The following is a 17,223-nucleotide window of genomic DNA, read 5'->3' as shown; positions in this document are numbered from 1 at the left end:
TAAGCTCATGATCCCACAATAGCAGAGAGAAAGAGACGGCCACCGCACAGGCGTCACCACAATAGATGTGGGCAAAACACAGTATACAGTATACTGGGCACTAGTCCAATTACAACTGGAATCTGGCAAATTACTTGATGACTCAGGGCTGTCTCCTTGGTGCCCAGTGGCAATATTACTGGTAATATACTATGGTTAATGTATATTACAGTACCATACCGCAGTAAAGCAACAAACAAAGTGTCATCCCCTGTCAGTTCTCAGGAAACCACATCGACGCTGGAGATTCAAACACTAGCTGTCTCACAGCACATGGCACGCCTCCCTGGGTGGACCCCTGTGTTTATAACATACTTGTCAAACATTTATAAATCTCAGATGGTAGTCCGGCAACAGGGCATAAAACATCCATAGAATTCCAAACACTAATACTGTACGTGTGTAGAGAACCTGGATGTGAAAGACTGGAAGACCTGCAGCTGGGGAAGCCAAATACAATGAAGTCTGCAGAAATAAGGCATGACTTGTTAGTCTTTGGAAAGGCAGGATGGGGGGGATGGGTAAGAGACAGTGTGTAGTTTGAAGTTAAAATGGATATTCTTTGGGGAGTGTTTGAGAAAGATAAGTAATTTGTGACTTGATGCAAGAAATTCTAAAATCAAGGCCGTTTGGAAACAAAGTTATTAAAAAGTACATTTAATAATATAAACATCACTCTAATGCAGTTGTACTTCTCCCAAACATATATTACTCAAATTACTATAAAACATTATAACATGATGATAACAATGTTCTGTAACAATACAAAAATAAGGGTGACTATTGGGGGGAAATGTATTTTCTTGTTTCATCCATTACTTGTATGAAAGATATGGAAATATACTGTGTACTGGCCTTATAGAATGTAGGAAATAAGATGCTTGGTTGGATATTTCTTGTATTACTTTAACAGGCATTCATAAACAGTTTTCATAGGTATTTAATTTATTAGGCTAGTTCTTGTGTTTGTTCAATGAAAGCTCTAGAAAATGGTATGAATGTATGAGAGGAAGTATAACTTCTTTGATATAAACCAAATCTTATAAAACCATAAGTCTAAAGATACCGTATAAATAACCACAAGTTTTTGCAAACCCACATTTTATGATAGATATATTCTATATGTGTTGTAAACATTAGCATTAAGCCTTGAAGAAAATCCAAATGTCTTCTTAAGGGGGACTTGTTTGAAATACTAACCTTACATCATTACACCTGGGATTCAATTTGTTTTTCCAGTCTTTTGCTCAAAGATATGAATACAGATTTCTCTTTTACAAGCTTGTATGTCTGAGGAAAAACAAGATGGCTTATGAAGGTTACAATTCAGAGTATTACAATTCTAATATAATAGATGCTATTGCTTAGAAATAGAGATTTTTCACCTAGTGCCTCATTTTATCATAGCAGCAAATGTAAACCTTGCTTGAGTGGTTACCTTGACAATGATTAAACAATGAGCTAAGCTCAGTGAAAAGAAATAGTGCCACGGGTGTCTGATTTAAACTATGTACTGTATCTTGGCCTCTAAGAACAGATCTACTTGAAAATGCATTAAAGAGTTTGAATGTATCATGTATCAAGACATAAATTTATCTGCATATGTTTCAAAGTGAAATCAAATATATTGTATTATGTTCTTTCCTATTTACTTTACATCATGGAGTGCTATTACAAATAGAGCAAGAAATAAATAAGTTAATATTTCAAAACTAATATATACATAATACTGTACATCACATCAAGCATCATACTCTATCTATATTGATATGTTTTCCCAGGCATACCACACGTATTTGAATACAGCCCCGCTTGGCCATCAATGGCAGCCGCATGACCTGACCACCATGTTCCTGTACTTCTTCAGGATGACGTTGGAGCTGTCATCAAAGTACAGCACAGATATTGCGTTCAGCTTGGTTGGTGCGCAGCACGGCTTTGGCACGTTATCGGGGAACATGAGGTGAACCTGGGAACGGTAACAACAAACAATTAGCGGCTAATAGGGCAGTTGCGTTTTGATTAAAACACTTATGACCATCTGTTGCATGGGTAATTGACTATCCACATTTTATTTAGGGCCATTTCATACATACAGTAGCACTGCAAAGGGAACTTACCAGGGTCTGAACGATGGCATGGTTAGTTGCGTTCATATGTGCATTGAGTGGAAAAGAGCATTCCCCATCACAGTAAAATGCAGCATAACCCTCTGGTGCAATAATCCAGTCCTTCACAAAGAACAAAGAAAGGATGCTATGAGTTACATAAGGACAGCTCTGAAAGGACTGAACACAGAACACAGATCTCCCATCTGCCATGCGCTGTCTGCATCTGGGAAGCTGCAATGGCCCTGGGCAACCTGGGTGGAATTGATGGTTTAAACACATACAGTAACAAATAATCTGGTGTCATCTACATCTGTTACTGTATGACTCTAAGACTGTATGACTGTAAGACTAATGGTACAGTATCATGTGGAGCATGTGGCGTTTCAGAGTAGTGTGTGTGTGGGCCAGGTGTGTTAGGTGCAGCGGTGTTCAGCTCGTCTTACCTGCCACCCCAGGTCCCGGAAGCTGACGTACAGTTCGTGCTTCTTACAGGCTTGTTTCTGTTCACTCGTGTTATGATCTTGAAATAGAGGCACATTCGAAGAAACAACTTGAGTTACTAGACCCTAAACCTGCAAGTTATTGTGCTGTAAAGCTGAGATCTGGTTTTCCAAGTACTGTTTTCTATCCAAAGAACACAATCAGCTCCAGAGCAGTTCAGTGTGATCTGCAGCCAGCACTGTGGGTTTGTTTGTCCACACTGAAATTCTTTTATAACAATAGGAAATGCACACCGTAGAAAATCCCCATGAAATATTAAATAACCTGTTAACAGCCCATGGCAGCACTAGCCCATTTATAGTTTTTGTGCTGGCGTGGAGACTGAGGAAGTGTTGACTGGGCGTTCCTGGCCGGCTCTTTCACCCGTATCACCCTGACTCACCTGCCAAGATGAACTTAATGCATTGAGACTGCTAAACAATACCATCCATATACTATTATTATGTTAAAATTATGTTATAAGGAATCATTAATGTGAACTGTCTTAATCTGCTAGTCCCCATCCGCTCTGGTGTGTTTAGGGACATGAGGAGGTGAAGCAGAGGTAGAAGAGAGTGGGCAGGACTTTTTGTTTCCACAACTGTGGTCCTGTACTGTATGTGTTTATTTGAGGGTAGACATCTTCTAGACCTCGACGTTCTGCATATTGTTAAGACATTTGGAGGAGCGCTGAGCCAAAACAAGACAGAGTAGCCTTGGCAACAAGCACCTGATGGAGTAGACATAACATCATGTGCTGTTTGATTGACTGTTATTATACAACGACAATGAGGAACGATGTGATACGTATACTCACCCCAAGAGGTGTCTCATTATCTGGCATTATGCATTTCCACTAACTACTCCAATATTAATTATTTATATATTAATATATTAATTTGGCAACCAAGAGTGTCAAAAAAGATGTTATACTGTATGGACTTGGGCCAACAATGACTTTTTATGAGACGCAGTTTGGGCAAACAAAGAGGGGTGTTATCCAGACCCGTATTGTAATGTAAATACCATAAGAAGAAGTTAAGGTATATTAACTGAAAACTTGAAAAACATGCATGGAGTCTACAGTATTTCCCCAGTGTAAAGGGTTTATCAGAGCTAGTACCCACCAGATCTTATCAGTGTAAAGGGTTTATCAGCGCTTGTACCCACCGCCAATCTTATCAGTGTATAGGGTTTATCAGCGCTTGTACCCACCGCCAATCTTATCAGTGTATAGGGTTTATCAGCGCTAGTACCCACCAGATCTTATCAGTGTATAGGGTTTATCAGTGTATAGGGTTTATCAGCGCTAGTACCCACCAGATCTTATCAGTGTATAGGGTTTATCAGCGCTTGTACCCACCGCCAATCTTATCAGTGTATAGGGTTTATCAGAGCTTCTACCCACCGCCAATCTTATCAGTGTATAGGGTTTATCAGCGCTTGTACCCACCAGATCTTATCAGTGTATAGGGTTTATCAGCGCTTGTACCCACCGCCAATCTTAGCTGCTCGTGACGTCTCCTGTTGACCGGCGGATTTGTTGCGGTTGTGGTTCTTCCTCTTCCCCCCGGCGGCTCTGACGGAGCGCAGAAGCACCTCGCTGACCTTGAAGAAGGCCACCAGGAAGGGCTGCTTGGACTGGGGCCCGCTCCGGCCCACAACACCTGCAGACTTCATGTTGACGCTGCGTCCTTTGGAAACCATACAGTATGCAATATAGATTAGATTAGATTAGACTAGATTAGACAGAACTTCATTGTTCATTTATGGTTGGAAACTTGACTTTGCAATAGAACACAAGCATACATAATACATAAGATTGATTAACTTCCTCTAATGAAAGGGCACACAATGCAGAGCAATAGCCTGGAGCTTATGTCAAAGGGAAATAGTGACAATTTATTTAATCTTGTTTGAATGCTTTATGAGCAACAGTCTCTGTTTGCTAGATTTCTACATAGCAAGCCACGACTTGATTTATGGCCATGTGTCATCAGCTACTTCCCTTGATGCATAGACTAGCCACAGAAGATGGTTCATCAATGTCTTGTGGTTTTAAGAAAAATCTTTTATGGCTTTTTCATGTTAAAATGGTCAACAAATCCACATGTTTTCCTCATTCCACCACACATTTTCATTTAGAGAATTCTCTATGTTTCTCATTGACAGAGAATCATTAGTACTACAATGACTCCACAACTACCCAACTACTCTCACTCTAACTCTAGTTGACAAGAAACTGTATATTATATATTATCAGACTGTTCTTGCTTGGCAAATATCTGTAAATCACAGGGTCCAATACTGGGAAGTGAAAGAGCAGAGGATGTGGTGAGGCTAAGGGATAGGGTTCTCCTCAAGGGTTAGGGTTCTCCTCAAGGGTTAGGGTTCTCGTCAGAGTGGTTTCTGAGGCTGTGAAAGGTACCGTCCGTGGTCTCCACACAGAGCTGCAGGCCCATGTTCTGCTGGGGGTTCAGAACCCAGTGGTTACTGGTAGCCGTGATGTCGAAGACCAGCCAGCCGCCGTCTGACGCACGGATCTTTTTAGAATCCAGCAGGAACGTCTCTGCATCTCTGGTGACACAAGCAAAAGATGAATGACAAGTTAATGAAAAGTGAACGTTTTCTTGCTACAATAATACAAAAGTGATAGTGAATTGATGTGTGAGCTTTTTAGATACTATTAACATTTTAACGAATGAACCTGACAAATTACTGAACATCAGTGAGTGTTTATATTCTGCAGACAAGTACGCTAGCATGCTAACACTCCTAATGAGGATATATAAACAGTGGTTTCCTGTGTCTGACTACTGTGACCTCCAAGGTAAGAAAAGGATTAAGGCGAGATTGTGAAACCCCTTTAATAGAGCAGGAACATAACTGATGAACTTTTCTCTCCTCTTGGAGAAAATCCACAGTTCTGGAACTAATCAAGAAATTCCTGTTCATCCACCTTAATGTTGCTAAAACCTAGAAGGGCCACACAATGAGAGAACAGATGGTTCCACTGGGTCATTTAGACTTGGAAGCAGGCTAACAATTTGGGAGGCTCTGACCTGCCATGTTGGAATTAAACAAACAAGGTATCACTGACTGATCACTGAGAGATACTCTTCCAGACGTTTCTCTCTCTCATCTACGCCAAAAACATCCTCACGCAAAAATGTATCTTTACTGGTTCCATTAGTTGTTCCGCGCCCTTTGAGAACCGTATTTAGAAATGAGCTTTCTTCTCCGACTAATGAGTCCTTGGCGGGAGCAGGAACAATCTGGTTCCTCGACCACATCAAATCAGGACAGGCTGGATATCAATCAGGCAAGAAGCAGTCAGATCACCGAGGAAGCTTGTAATTTTCAAATAGTGGAGAGAGAAAAAGAACATTTTATACAGAAAAGCAACAGAGTTGTCTTTCCTCCACTAGCCATTTAAATCATGGCTGAGCTGTTGAGCACTTTAACACCAGCTTTATGAGGGGTCCTCACAGGGGGGGGCGGAGAATAGGGTGCTGAACTGTGAAACTCGGAATAACGTTTATCAAGCAGAAAAATCACAGCTTGCGGCTGAGAGGAGAATGTGTAGCAGCTATGGACCTGAGCGAGTCATAAAAGGCAACGTGATGACTGGCCTGGCCCCTAGAATGGGAGAGTTCATTCACTAGGACCTCTCAAAAGCCCAAGAGGGTCATATCTCCCCTTCAATCACCCACACACATATTTGGCAAGCGAATGTGGGCCCTGCTTTAAGTATACCCCTGTGTGTTCAGCTATGTCACGGCTCCCACTTCCGTTATATTGTTAAGAGAGGCAGGTGGGCATGAGGGTTTCCATGGAGGCCCCCTAGGCGGCCCCTAATGGGCCCTCATGGCTTCATCTGAGCTGTGGCCTGCCTGTCAGGCAGCTCGCAGGCCAGGCTGATAGCTGATGGACTTCGCAGGCCTCACAAGTGGGTAACTTGCTAATGGAAAAGCTGTATCTAAGAGAGTATATCTATAAGGGCATGGTGAGAATGAGGGAGAACAGAGTACGTACCTTCTCCTACTCTGTTGGCTTTCTTGAATTTGAACCAGCCAGTGGTTTTAATCAATACAGGACAATGGTAATGGCAAATTAATAGGACCCAGTATAATACCTTTCTGACTAGACTACCTTGTGTCAGCTTTTCCAAATCTTACCCCCCAAAACATCTGTTTGTTTCCATACATCGCTGAAGACAAATTACCTTCTCAAAGTTTCCAGAAACAAGCATTTTCATTGGAAAGAGAAGAGATTAACTTCTACATTCCAGCAACTTGGTAGTGTAAACAGGATGTGCTTTTATTTTCTGCCTGATTGCCTGCCTTAAGTGTTTTACAGAACCGTGAAGGTTTTTAAAGGGCCGTTTCAAAGCCTCCCTCTGTGTAAGCTGACACAAGCATGTCCCTGAGGGCGGATGCTACACTTCAGACAACGTTATCTGGCCAGGAAAACACAGCTTCAGGTGCTTTCATAACTTCAAACTCAACAACTCATGTTTTATCCACATTTCAGTGTTCTGTCCAGTGCCATGGACATTGACTGGTTGGTTTGCTCTGATTGGTTTAGTTTGATTATTTGAAAGCATATAGTCATAGTACTGCTGTAGGCCTACTACTAAAGAATTCAAAGAATTAACCTTCAGCTAAAAATATCCCATGATATTTTATTACTACAGTAGCAAGACTGGCATGGCGGGACAAGGTGGACTGGTTTGTCAGTTCATAAGCTGCACCTTTTTGAGTAAAAATACGTAAATTACTATTTATAGGACTATTTATAGGACTATTTATAGGATTATTTATAGGACTATAAATGATTTTTTTTCGACGCGAGGCTGGGGGCTCTATGAATATCAAACAGCTGGTTCTTACTTGTGCAGGTATTCCTTGATGACCTGATAGATGGAGACCTTCAGCGTGATGTTCTCGTAGCGGACATGGCTGCGGTCTTTATAGATCCGAAACTCCGCTGCCGTCACCGCCTCTCCGTCCGGGATCTGGGTCAGGTCAAACCGGAACTCCTTGTAGTGTCTCCTCTGGTGGGAGAAATCCTTATCTTTCTCCACTAGAACATGAGAGAGAAGCACACGCAAGGTCTAGATGATGGATCGTTTCAAAGGAAATAACTAAAAGGTCCAAACTGAAGATGCATCCCCCAGTTCCACAATTGATAACAAATGTGGTGCACAGATGCGAGAATGTGTTCCAGCAGTAACGTCCTGAAGAAAAGAGTAATTCATCACATTCCAAACCCAATCTAAACATTTTGACTCCCAACAAAAGCAGTATCCAGTCCATTAAACCAGTCAAGTGAGTACAGGTAGCGGGTTCCCAGACAGGCGCTCCACTGTGTGCTGGCCTGCATTCTCTGGCCATGATGAATGGGCTGTCAGTTAAGAAAAACAGGCCGATTTCAATTAAAGACACTTTCGTCTGCCCCTCAACGTGACAAAAAGGGACCAGACAGGATTCCTCTGCTTGATTCGAGTGACTTTGCTGACCACATCCCCCCCATGCTCGTGTTGATCTCCTGTTGTTTCTATACAATGCATTGACAATTATGAAACCCCCCCACCGCCCCCACCCGCAATGGACTTACCTACTGTACAAGCCTGAGGGAGACCTTCCTAACTCCAGTAAGGCAGATGCTGAATAATAAATCATGCATCAGGATATGCATACAGCACACAGGGTGACAGCACATTTTACTCCAGCTGGAGCTTCCTGAAATAACGACATTTTAACAGTTACAATACTAATGCTTGAGAATAGCACTACACCGTAGGATATTTATGAGCGCTTCAAGTTTATAGTTGGAAATGTGTTATCTTACATTATTCTGGATGCTCTCCTGCCCCTTATGTTGAAAATAGACATACTGTACATAGCTGGAGGGGGAGTGAAAGAAGTAGATTGGAAACAAAATGCGTACAGATTACCGATGATCATGTCACCAGAATAACAGGATGCCCTGACTTCATTGTCATCCTCCAATAGCTGTGTGCAAATGAAAAGTGACAGCTAAGCATCCAACACAGTTACTTAAGAGCAGCAGGGAGTCATGGGTGGAGGTGTGTTAGTGCTCTGGGGATAGCACACATACATACAGTGCATTTCACTGATAGTTTATCAGGAGTGAAAGCCTGTGGTTACTTAACACAAGAAGGTCACGGGGTCAGGCCTGACTCCTATCCATTCAGACTGCCTCCATTATTAGCTATTGGCCAGTAATGTGAAGCAGAAGCAGAGCTGAGTGTATCAAGCATTTCAACTATCGGACAGCTGGAGATTAAACAAGGGTTGTTTGACTCATTAAAGAGGTCAGGCTCCCTTTGCTCTTGACATGTAGCAGCTTCAGTGAACAAACACAGAGTTTATGAAAATATCGATATCAAGTAACTATATCAATATCAAGAAAGTAGCTTCAAGTAAGAAATTATTAAAAGGTTAATAGCTAATAAAGGTTAGATTTGTATCTGATGATGATGATAGGCAAGAATATACATAACTGGTGCAATTTACTTGTTTGTAAATAGCATCTGTTTATCCTAAATGTTGTAAAAGACAACTGGGCAAAATCAATAGAAAAATATATTTTGTGAGCATTTTAATAACATCTATAATAAATCATTAAGAATAATTACAAAGAGCAGTTGAGAATACAGTAGTAGATACTGTATATTGAAGTTGTTTCTGTTCAAACGGAAGAAAAAAAGCATGAATTCATTCAGTCTCACGTGTGCTGTCACAATACAGAATCCCTATTGAGCTGAGCGTCCCCGACACCCGAGCGTTCAGGGCTGCTGACAGTGAGCATGCCCTGCAACTGCTAAGTGGAAACAGATGGCATCTGGTCAAGGTGAGGGATTATATCTCCAACAGCACCTCCACACAAATACCTCTTACATGCCGCCTGTCTCTCCATGCCACACTGTAGCCATCCCTATGCTGTAGCAACGCTGAGCTTTTCACTCATACGTGTCCACTGTAACTGAACATTACTTTATTTACTACAGAATTATCGGATTTAAGCAAATTGCAATTATTCAAAGCCTTCTAACATCACGACTAACATATGTTTCGCCAGTTGTGCAATAAATATAAAATCGTATTTATATGTGTGTCTCTCCCTTGAAAAATAAAAAGGCGCAGGGGATTGTTCATAATTCTGAAAAACAAGAGTATCAAAGGTGAATTACATGCTACTTGTTCCACCTCTCACTGCCGGAGACCTCTTTCAGTCATGAGGAATAAGTGTAGAAAAAGCCCAGGCCTCACTCCATCTCTTTACTTGCTTTAACAACAGGAAGTAATTTAGGCCAATTTACTGGAGGTCAGACAGTCATCTGATAAGTTAGAGTGAACCAGCAGGTCAGAGGTCAGGGCTACTGAGGAAACTCTGTGTTAATCATTCTCATCACCCAGCCCCCTTCTTTTACAACGAGCTCCACATTCACATGGCTGCTAGTTACCTTAATCCTTAAATCAAAAGATACAAAAACATTCTCTAGTAAATGCTTTGATGATTTTTTTTTGGGGGGGGGAATAGCCTTTCCTGACATTCTTGTCTCAATGATCTGTCTGTGAAAGCTTGGTGCCTCTCTAATTGAGCCAGTGCTTTAGTCCTTTTCAGGGAAACTAGTTGGCTAAATCAAATGTGCATGTCTATGTTTAAACTATTGGCTAAATCAAACATGTATGTCTGTGCTTAAAGCAGAACTCAATGGGAGTAAACAATTCCTGGGGGGAAAACGGATAGACCACGAAATATATGAGGATGAACAGGATCATGGTCATGGTCACTGCAGGCACCATGCATTAGGACTTTATGGACTTCTTAGCTGGTTCTATAAAATGTGCCTTGGGTCTGAGTGCTTTGCAATATAACATCCAATGTCATACGTAGGCTATTTGATGTCTAATTACATAACTGAACAGTTCAATACCCGTTTAAAATGAAAACAGCTAAGATTTGATGTTTATAACGTGATTTTGAAGCCTATCTTCACAGCATAGTTTGCAATATAAACATGTCACTATACTTCAACTCCAGGTGACAAAAATGTTTCTTTGCTACTGAAGGTTTCAAACTTTGACACTAATTGTAATCGTGCATGCACTATTTGCCAGCAAATGAAGCCTAGATAAGAGATAGCCTAGATCATTTCTAAGATTTACAATTTTCTAAATTGTTCAAAAGTGTTGGGCCTATAGGCTATATTTTGGTGAAATATTTCACATCACATTTTTGAAAAATACAGATATTAGGTCTACGTTTGTTGCATTTATAATTACAGAATCTATTATATTTTATTATGATTATACTGTACAATACAATTGTTTGAATAAAAAAAATATTTAAAAAACAGTTAAATGGCATTAGTTAAATAAACGTTTGATTCAATTTAAAAGAACCCCAGCAAAACAACGAAAACAAATACGTTAACACTTGTAGACTAATTAAATGTTTTGTAAAGTGGATTGCGAAATTGTGTGTGGCACAGCACCCCAGTGAGAAAACCTTAAAAGTTGTCAAACAGACTTACCTAAATTGACAAAGCTCATAACCATATCAGCGTCGTTGAGAAAGTTGGTGTCGTGCGCCGTGGTGAGCGGGGGGCTCTGGCTGGTGAGAGGGGCCGCGCGGTACGGCTGGGCCACTCGAGAGGAACCCTGCGGGGAGCCGGAGGAGCCTTTACGCCCCTGAGCCTTCCCGCTGAACCCTCTCCCGCTCTCCGGTACCGCTTCCTCCTCCTCCGTGGTCATGGCGTTATACAGGTCGAGCATGAACAAGGGGGCCGAGGACGCCTGTTTTCCCGGAGAAAAGGGCCTGGGACGGTGAGGCAGGCCTAGAATCGACAGGATTTCTCTTTGGATCTCTCGTCGCTCGTGGTTACGCAATCTCCTGTAAATGAAGCTGGAATGGACATGGTTGTCACCTAAACCACAATGAACGCAGTTTAGAAAACTCAAGCAGCTCCAGAGAAGTCCAAAAGCAGCCCTGCTCAAAGGTGTGAACGCTGCCATCTTAATGATGGATAGTTTTCGCTCTGCTACACAGGTATAATGTTACGCTCCATTTCAAACGAAATGTAAATTATGATTATTCCTTCGGATAATAAATGTCTTTTCAGCCGATGTATGATTTTCACCAGCTCACAGTATTCTGAGTTATTCCCTCTGCTCGGCTATAAGAGAATCACACATTAGGCATCAACCTGTGTTCTGGAGAGTTGTGCTCTCTGTCTCTCTCCTCAGCGCGTCCCAGTCTCATGGAGAGAGTTTAGGAACTTTTCTTCGGTGCCTCTCTTACATCCAAGTCACTGTCACATTTTATCTAAAATGAAATTATTGCCTTCTCTCGCACCTTAACTCCACTTATGCGGGGGGGAACACGTAGGTACGCCCAGAAATGTCCAAGTAGTCCGACGCCTTCATTGAATAAAAACCTTTGAATGATGCCTAAGAAAGTAGGCTATAATTGTAGGATATCCAGCAGCATGCCACAGCCCGGAACGTTTTTGGGAAAACGAGTTGAAGCTCGTTGTCCATCAAATGAAAGGATCCCACCCAGGACCACGTCCTTGCATCCACCTCTAGCGGCCGTAATAAAACTTCCCCGACAGGGAGATGGATGTGGGGCTCAGATGTGTAAGAGGAGACACTTGAAATCTGAAACCCTTCTTAACGAGTCAGAGAATAAGGACAGGTCCATTTAATTACCTCTCCAGAGCTTCCATAATCCCAGCATTTACACGGAAGAATGTTCACTAGATAAATACTGCAGCACAACAACTAGCCTATTGGAAAACACCTTAAATCAAAAACATTTAGTCTAATCTATACATTTTTTGTTTTCCCATCCATTTCCTAAGTGTGTAGACCCTACCCACTTCCACAGTGGGGGTTTTTTACGACCAGGGTCACTGTCCAAGAGTAGGCTAGTACCTGAGAAGCAATACCTGTTCTGTCTGTGGTAGAAGTGAATAGATAGGACACCCTACTGATTAAAGACGGTTACACCTGTCCTACCTTACTGTGAGTGTCCATCAGGCTGGACGGGCGCTAAGGGCCTCAAGCTTCTCCAGGGAGAGGAATGTCCAGACCTATAGCCAATAGAGGTGGTTAGTAATGATAGCCTACATAACATCTATACGTTTTAACACCTGTAAGGCTCAACTTGATTTAAGCTTTACTTGCTTTTTAGTCATCCAACGATATGATTATGGATGATCGGCCATGTGTCCTTATTATAGTTCGGGTGAGATGTCTATGCCATCTTCAGGACATAGATCTATCTATCTAATATCTAGGAACATGACTGATAAATAACTAAGCCACACTTATCACCCATCTGAGACAGTTAAAGCTCCACAGCGCCATCTAGTGTAGAATCTCTACATCAGAATCTCTCTCTCTAGCACGCGCGCACACACACGTACGCACGCACGCACGCATAGACACACACAGACACACACACACACACACACACACACACACACACACACACACAGACACACACACACACAGACACACACACACACACACACACACAATTGAACTAAGTGCTAGACATTCCCAACTTGAACTGGTTGGTTCAGCAAGCAAATAAAAACGAATGTAACATCACAAATCATAAAAAATTTAATGATAAAATTTAATATAAAAGTCACCTTAGCACAAAAAAAAGAAATAAAATTAGACACTGTAAAAAAAGAACAAACAGACAATACGGTCTCGGGTACAGCCCTTTGGGACACAGCAAGTTCAGTTTTATAAATAACAGCAAACATAAGTAGACAATTATCATAAGCTGACAGCACATTACTGGCATATTGTATGCAGTAATATAATTCATTTCAGAGGGGGTGAAAAGATGCTTCCTTTTTTCTTCTTTTTTTTCTTTTTTTCTTTGATGAACATGGGCCTCTAACAGCGTTAGCTGCATGCTACAAAGAACAAGCTCACAGTGTTACCCTGGAACTGAGCGATAATTCCACAGACATTGTTTATGGCTACATCACTAGTTTAATAGCAAATGAAAAGAGCATAACAAAGTTGCATAAATAAGTGACGATGGATGAGTGAAACGTGATGAGTGAGGAGACCAGAGAGTGATGTGCTGCAGAGAAGCTTCACCAGGGGGCGCCAGAGATCAGGGCAACACATCAGTTGAACCGCTCAGACAGTAGCTATGATTAACTACCTCTAGACCAGACAGAGTCTGACACTTTACAACCAGTGTTTCTGATTGTTATTTGGGCCCCTAAACCCGAGATGTTTAAATAATGACTGATGTTCTTTCAAAGCATAACGTTACTCTCGTGGCAGCATTGTGAGATGGGAGTGGGGGGCATTTGAGCAGAATGTGAGCAGAGATTGAAGATGTCTTATTCCAGGAGAGAGAGCCATGTGACTCACATGGATATGTACTTTCTATATACATGTTGAGAGGTACTTCCTGTCTACCGGACAGAGGGAAACATTGTGACAAGGTGATCTTCCTGAGATTGGAAAGATTTTTTTTGCTGTTGTCGCTGTCGTTGAACATCAGCCCAGGTGGGGGTGGGGGGGGGGGTTTGTTGACTGCACTTCTGGTGTGTCTGCCGCCATCTTGCTTCAATAGTTTGGTCCTTTCCTGAAGGGGTCTTGATGCCTCATCATAGCGCTGTAGCACATGGATGGATGACAGACCCCTGGCTGGCCAGGTGACCCAGGACCACCTCTCTTACCCTCTTCTCCATCCATACCTGGAGATCCAGGCTTCCCTGGCTGGCCTGGTTTGCTGTACCCCTGCGGACCCAGGGGACCTGACAGAGCACAGCAGGAAGAGGTCAGTGCTCTATAGAAGCGCATGGAGGCACAGCCCTTAACAGGTAAAGCCTTCTCAAAGGACACAAACACATGATAATCACAGATGCTGGGAGACATCTGAGAGATATGTTGACTTTGGTCTTTTCATTAGATGCTCCAGGTGGTGCCCCTGGTGCTCGCTGCATTGGCCCATCAGACTTTATCAAGACAAGATACATGCCATGTAAACAGTGTGTTCTGTTTCTATTGGTTGCCTACAAATAAACATGTCCTCTAAGAGAGTTCTCTACCTGGGGGCCCCGGAGGTCCCTGGTCTCCAATGTCTGTCCTTCCTTGGTTCCCCTTGTCCCCCTTCACACCTGGGTCTCCTGCACACACACACACACACACACACACACACACACACACACACACACACACACACACACACACACACACACACACACACACAGATTGAAGCTTCAATACTTTATTGCAATGTCCAAAGAAGCCGTTAATTGTTTGTGTCAGTGCTCACAGGAAAGGACACTGCTCCAAATGTTCCATTACGCCGCCTAGAACCTAGTAGTCCCAAAGACTAGTACCTAGTACCTATAGTCCCAAAGTCTAGAATCTAGTACCTATAATCCCAAAGTCTAGAACCTAGTACCTATAGTCCCAAAGTCTAGTACCTAGTACCTATAGTCCCAAAATCTAGTACCTAGTACCTATAGTCCCAAAGTCTAGTACCTAGTACCTATAGTCCCAAAGTCTAGTACCTAGTACCTATAGTCCCAAAGTCTAGAACCTAGTACCTATAGTCCCAAAGTCTAGTACCTTTCAGTCCTCTCAAGCCAGACCGTCCGGGCCGCCCAGGATGTCCTGGCTGACCGCTGGAGCCGGGGAGGCCGGCGAAGCCCCTGGAGCCCTGGGGGCCCTGGGGGCCCTGGGGGCCCGGGGAGCCGGCCCTGCTCTGGCACTCGTCACAGCTCCTCCAGTGGTTCATGTTGCTGATCAGCAGGGACGGCATCTCAGCTGGGAGGAGCACATCAGAGAAAGGAGATTCAGTATAAGACAGAGCTACAATATTCTACAAAACCACCGATCACAGTAATACAGTATACAGAGCACTGCACTGTACATTTCACAGCACTGCATAAATGTCCAAAATAGGGCTAAATGTCAAAAATAGCACACTACCCCTTTAATTGGTCTGGAGGCTGGAAGGTGTTCAGCGATTGTAAAGGGTAGCCTCAGCTTTCAATTGATTAAAAAAAAAATAATAATAATAACTATATGTAAAAAAAAAAAAAAAAAAAAATCTCCAAAATGGAGTTAGTGGTTTTCACCCGACAGTGACGATATATTGTTTGTTTCTGTTTGTTTGTTTGTTTTATTGATCGATTGATTGGCTGCTCGATTGCTTACTTGCTTGATTGATCCAACATGGTTAATACTCACATCTGAGGACCTCTCTGCAGATCTGTTTGATGTGTATTTCTGTCAACTCTTTGCCCTGAAGGAGAGGAGAGGGAATTGAACAAACATTGACACAAGAGCAAACAGCCACCGTAGGCCAGTGCCTAACTGCCCACTACTGTAGTGAACCATGACCTATACAGAAACCTACAATGCAAAACTGTTATTATACCTGAGTAATGTGATTGTTTACCACAGTGACGTAGTTGAGCTGGCATTAATACTTGCTATGTTGCAGTATTGGGGTATGGTAATATGGTATTATGTATATATGGATGGTGTGCATGGACTAGGAGTCCTCCTGCCCTAGACAAGCACTAATGGTCCTAGTCAAGCACTGATGGTCCTAGTCAGGCACTCACAGGTCTTCCCTCTGCTCCAGGGTCCCCAGGAAGGCCGATGTCCCCACTCTGCCCCCGAGGCCCCGCGGGGCCCATCTGCCCTGGCAGCCCAGCCTGCCCCTGGTGGCCCATCGACCCCCGCTGGCCGGGTTCTCCTGGAGGCCCTTTCTGGCACACACAGTATAGGTCAGTTATAGGTCAGTATGATACAGACACTGCTATACACACACACAAGGTCAGTAGTCTTACATAATGGGGACATGTCATGTCAACTTCTGGCATGGGACACACAAACTGATGCAACTTGCAGAATGGGGACCGATGCCAACTTAAAGTATCAATAGCATCAATGGGCTCACACACACACTGATCAAATGGGCTCACACACACTGCCAGACACCCATTCATGGTTGGATATACTTCACAGAATGGGGACTTGAGCCGCTCATGGTGTCAGAAACACTGGTGTAACAACGCACCTCTCCTTTCATTCCTGACAGGCCAGGGGATCCCTGTCAATCACAATGACAACAAATTAATGAACAATATTACAGAGATATATCTTCTGAAAGTCATAGAAACAGTACACAGGATCTCCACGGCTGCTTAAACCTACAATACAGTGTGTAGGATTTGTAGCCTGCTGTGTGGCACTACTACAGACATCTATGATGACAGAAAGCGTACTAGGTAGGGCAGGTAGGTAGGGCTGACCGACCCCATCTCGACAACCGGGCCTAGCCACAAGAGGGCGCTGTGGGCACAATATTGAAATGGCCATATCTCGATGTAGGGAGGTCATAGATTTCATCATCACCTTTATTTAATCAGGCAAGTCAATTAAGAACAATTTCTTATTTACAATAACAGTCTGATAGAAGGCAAAATGACCCCTAAAGGGACGGGGATGTGGAATAAATACAAGAGAAAAGAAAAGTAAAAACGACCAGAGGACAATAT

General features: G+C 42.7%; 2 protein-coding genes across 2 annotated transcripts in view; both read right to left on the bottom strand.

Moving 5' to 3' along the window:
• Window positions 1-1,852: 1,852 nt before the first annotated feature.
• bmp5 (bone morphogenetic protein 5) lies at window positions 1,853-11,677 on the bottom strand (the record flags this gene model as incomplete). Its single annotated transcript, XM_084458558.1, has 7 exons — window positions 1,853-2,008; window positions 2,160-2,270; window positions 2,594-2,670; window positions 4,127-4,324; window positions 5,059-5,207; window positions 7,523-7,715; window positions 11,197-11,677. The coding sequence occupies 7 exons, from the start codon at window positions 11,675-11,677 to the stop codon at window positions 1,859-1,861; spliced, it is 1,359 nt and encodes a 452-aa protein (XP_084314684.1). The 3' UTR covers window positions 1,853-1,858.
• A 1,604-nt stretch (window positions 11,678-13,281) lies between these two features.
• col21a1 (collagen, type XXI, alpha 1) overlaps window positions 13,282-17,223 on the bottom strand; it is a 31,533-nt gene continuing 27,591 nt past the window's right edge. Inside the window, exons 25-30 of the mRNA XM_084458655.1 lie at window positions 16,743-16,775; window positions 16,285-16,431; window positions 15,905-15,959; window positions 15,281-15,478; window positions 14,755-14,832; window positions 13,282-14,460 (exon numbers count right to left, since the gene is read on the bottom strand). Of these exons, the coding sequence (XP_084314781.1) occupies window positions 14,270-14,460; window positions 14,755-14,832; window positions 15,281-15,478; window positions 15,905-15,959; window positions 16,285-16,431; window positions 16,743-16,775 (702 nt within the window). The 3' untranslated portion in view covers window positions 13,282-14,269. The remainder of the gene's footprint in view (window positions 14,461-14,754; window positions 14,833-15,280; window positions 15,479-15,904; window positions 15,960-16,284; window positions 16,432-16,742; window positions 16,776-17,223) is intronic.

Source organism: Borostomias antarcticus, assembly GCF_949987555.1.
Source record: "Borostomias antarcticus genome assembly, chromosome: 25".
Classification (NCBI taxonomy): domain Eukaryota; kingdom Metazoa; phylum Chordata; class Actinopteri; order Stomiiformes; family Stomiidae; genus Borostomias; species Borostomias antarcticus.
The sequence above is the reverse complement of the archived record's forward strand: the minus strand, read 5'-3'. Positions and strand labels throughout refer to the sequence as shown.